A 502-nucleotide genomic window follows, 5' to 3' on the forward strand; every position below is an offset into this window, starting at 1 on the left:
TTTTTTTTATTGATTTCAGAGAGGAAGGGAGAGGAAGAGATAGAAACATCAATGATGAGAATCATCCATAGGCTGCCTCCTGCACGCCCCCTACTGGGGATGAGCCTGTAACTCAGGCCTGTGCCCTGACCGGGAATCGAACCGTGACCTCCCGGTTCATAGATCCCGGCTCAACCATTGAGCCACGCTGTGCTTTAGCTCAGGAATTCACGGGAGTTTGCTGATCAGTGTCCCCCCAAATCCTTCGTTCCTCCCCATTAGATCCCCGCGAAACCTACCGGGACCACGTCCGCAGGAAATTCCGGCTGATGGAGGACCGCAACGCGCGCCTGGGCGAGTGCGTCAACTTCAGCCACCGCTACACGCGGCTGCTCCTGGTGAAGGAGCACTCCACGCCGCTGTGGGCCCAGCAGAAGCTGCTGGACACGGGCCGGGCGCACGCGAGGGCCGGGGGACACCAGGCCAGCCTCATCCAGATGGACACCCTGTTCGAGCCGGACGC

At 60.0% G+C, this 502-nt stretch overlaps 1 protein-coding gene across 1 annotated transcript in view; it reads left to right on the forward strand.

The window, feature by feature from the left end:
• NLRP12 (NLR family, pyrin domain containing 12) overlaps positions 1–502 on the forward strand; it is a gene marked incomplete at its 5' end in the record, with an annotated part of 22,191 nt that overhangs the window by 3,806 nt on the left and 17,883 nt on the right. The window contains 1 exon segment of the mRNA XM_014537109.1: positions 262–500. Coding sequence (XP_014392595.1) covers positions 262–500 — 239 coding nt within the window.

The sequence above is a fragment of the Myotis brandtii genome, unplaced genomic scaffold, assembly GCF_000412655.1.
Source record: "Myotis brandtii unplaced genomic scaffold, ASM41265v1 scaffold1720, whole genome shotgun sequence".
Lineage (NCBI taxonomy): Eukaryota > Metazoa > Chordata > Mammalia > Chiroptera > Vespertilionidae > Myotis > Myotis brandtii.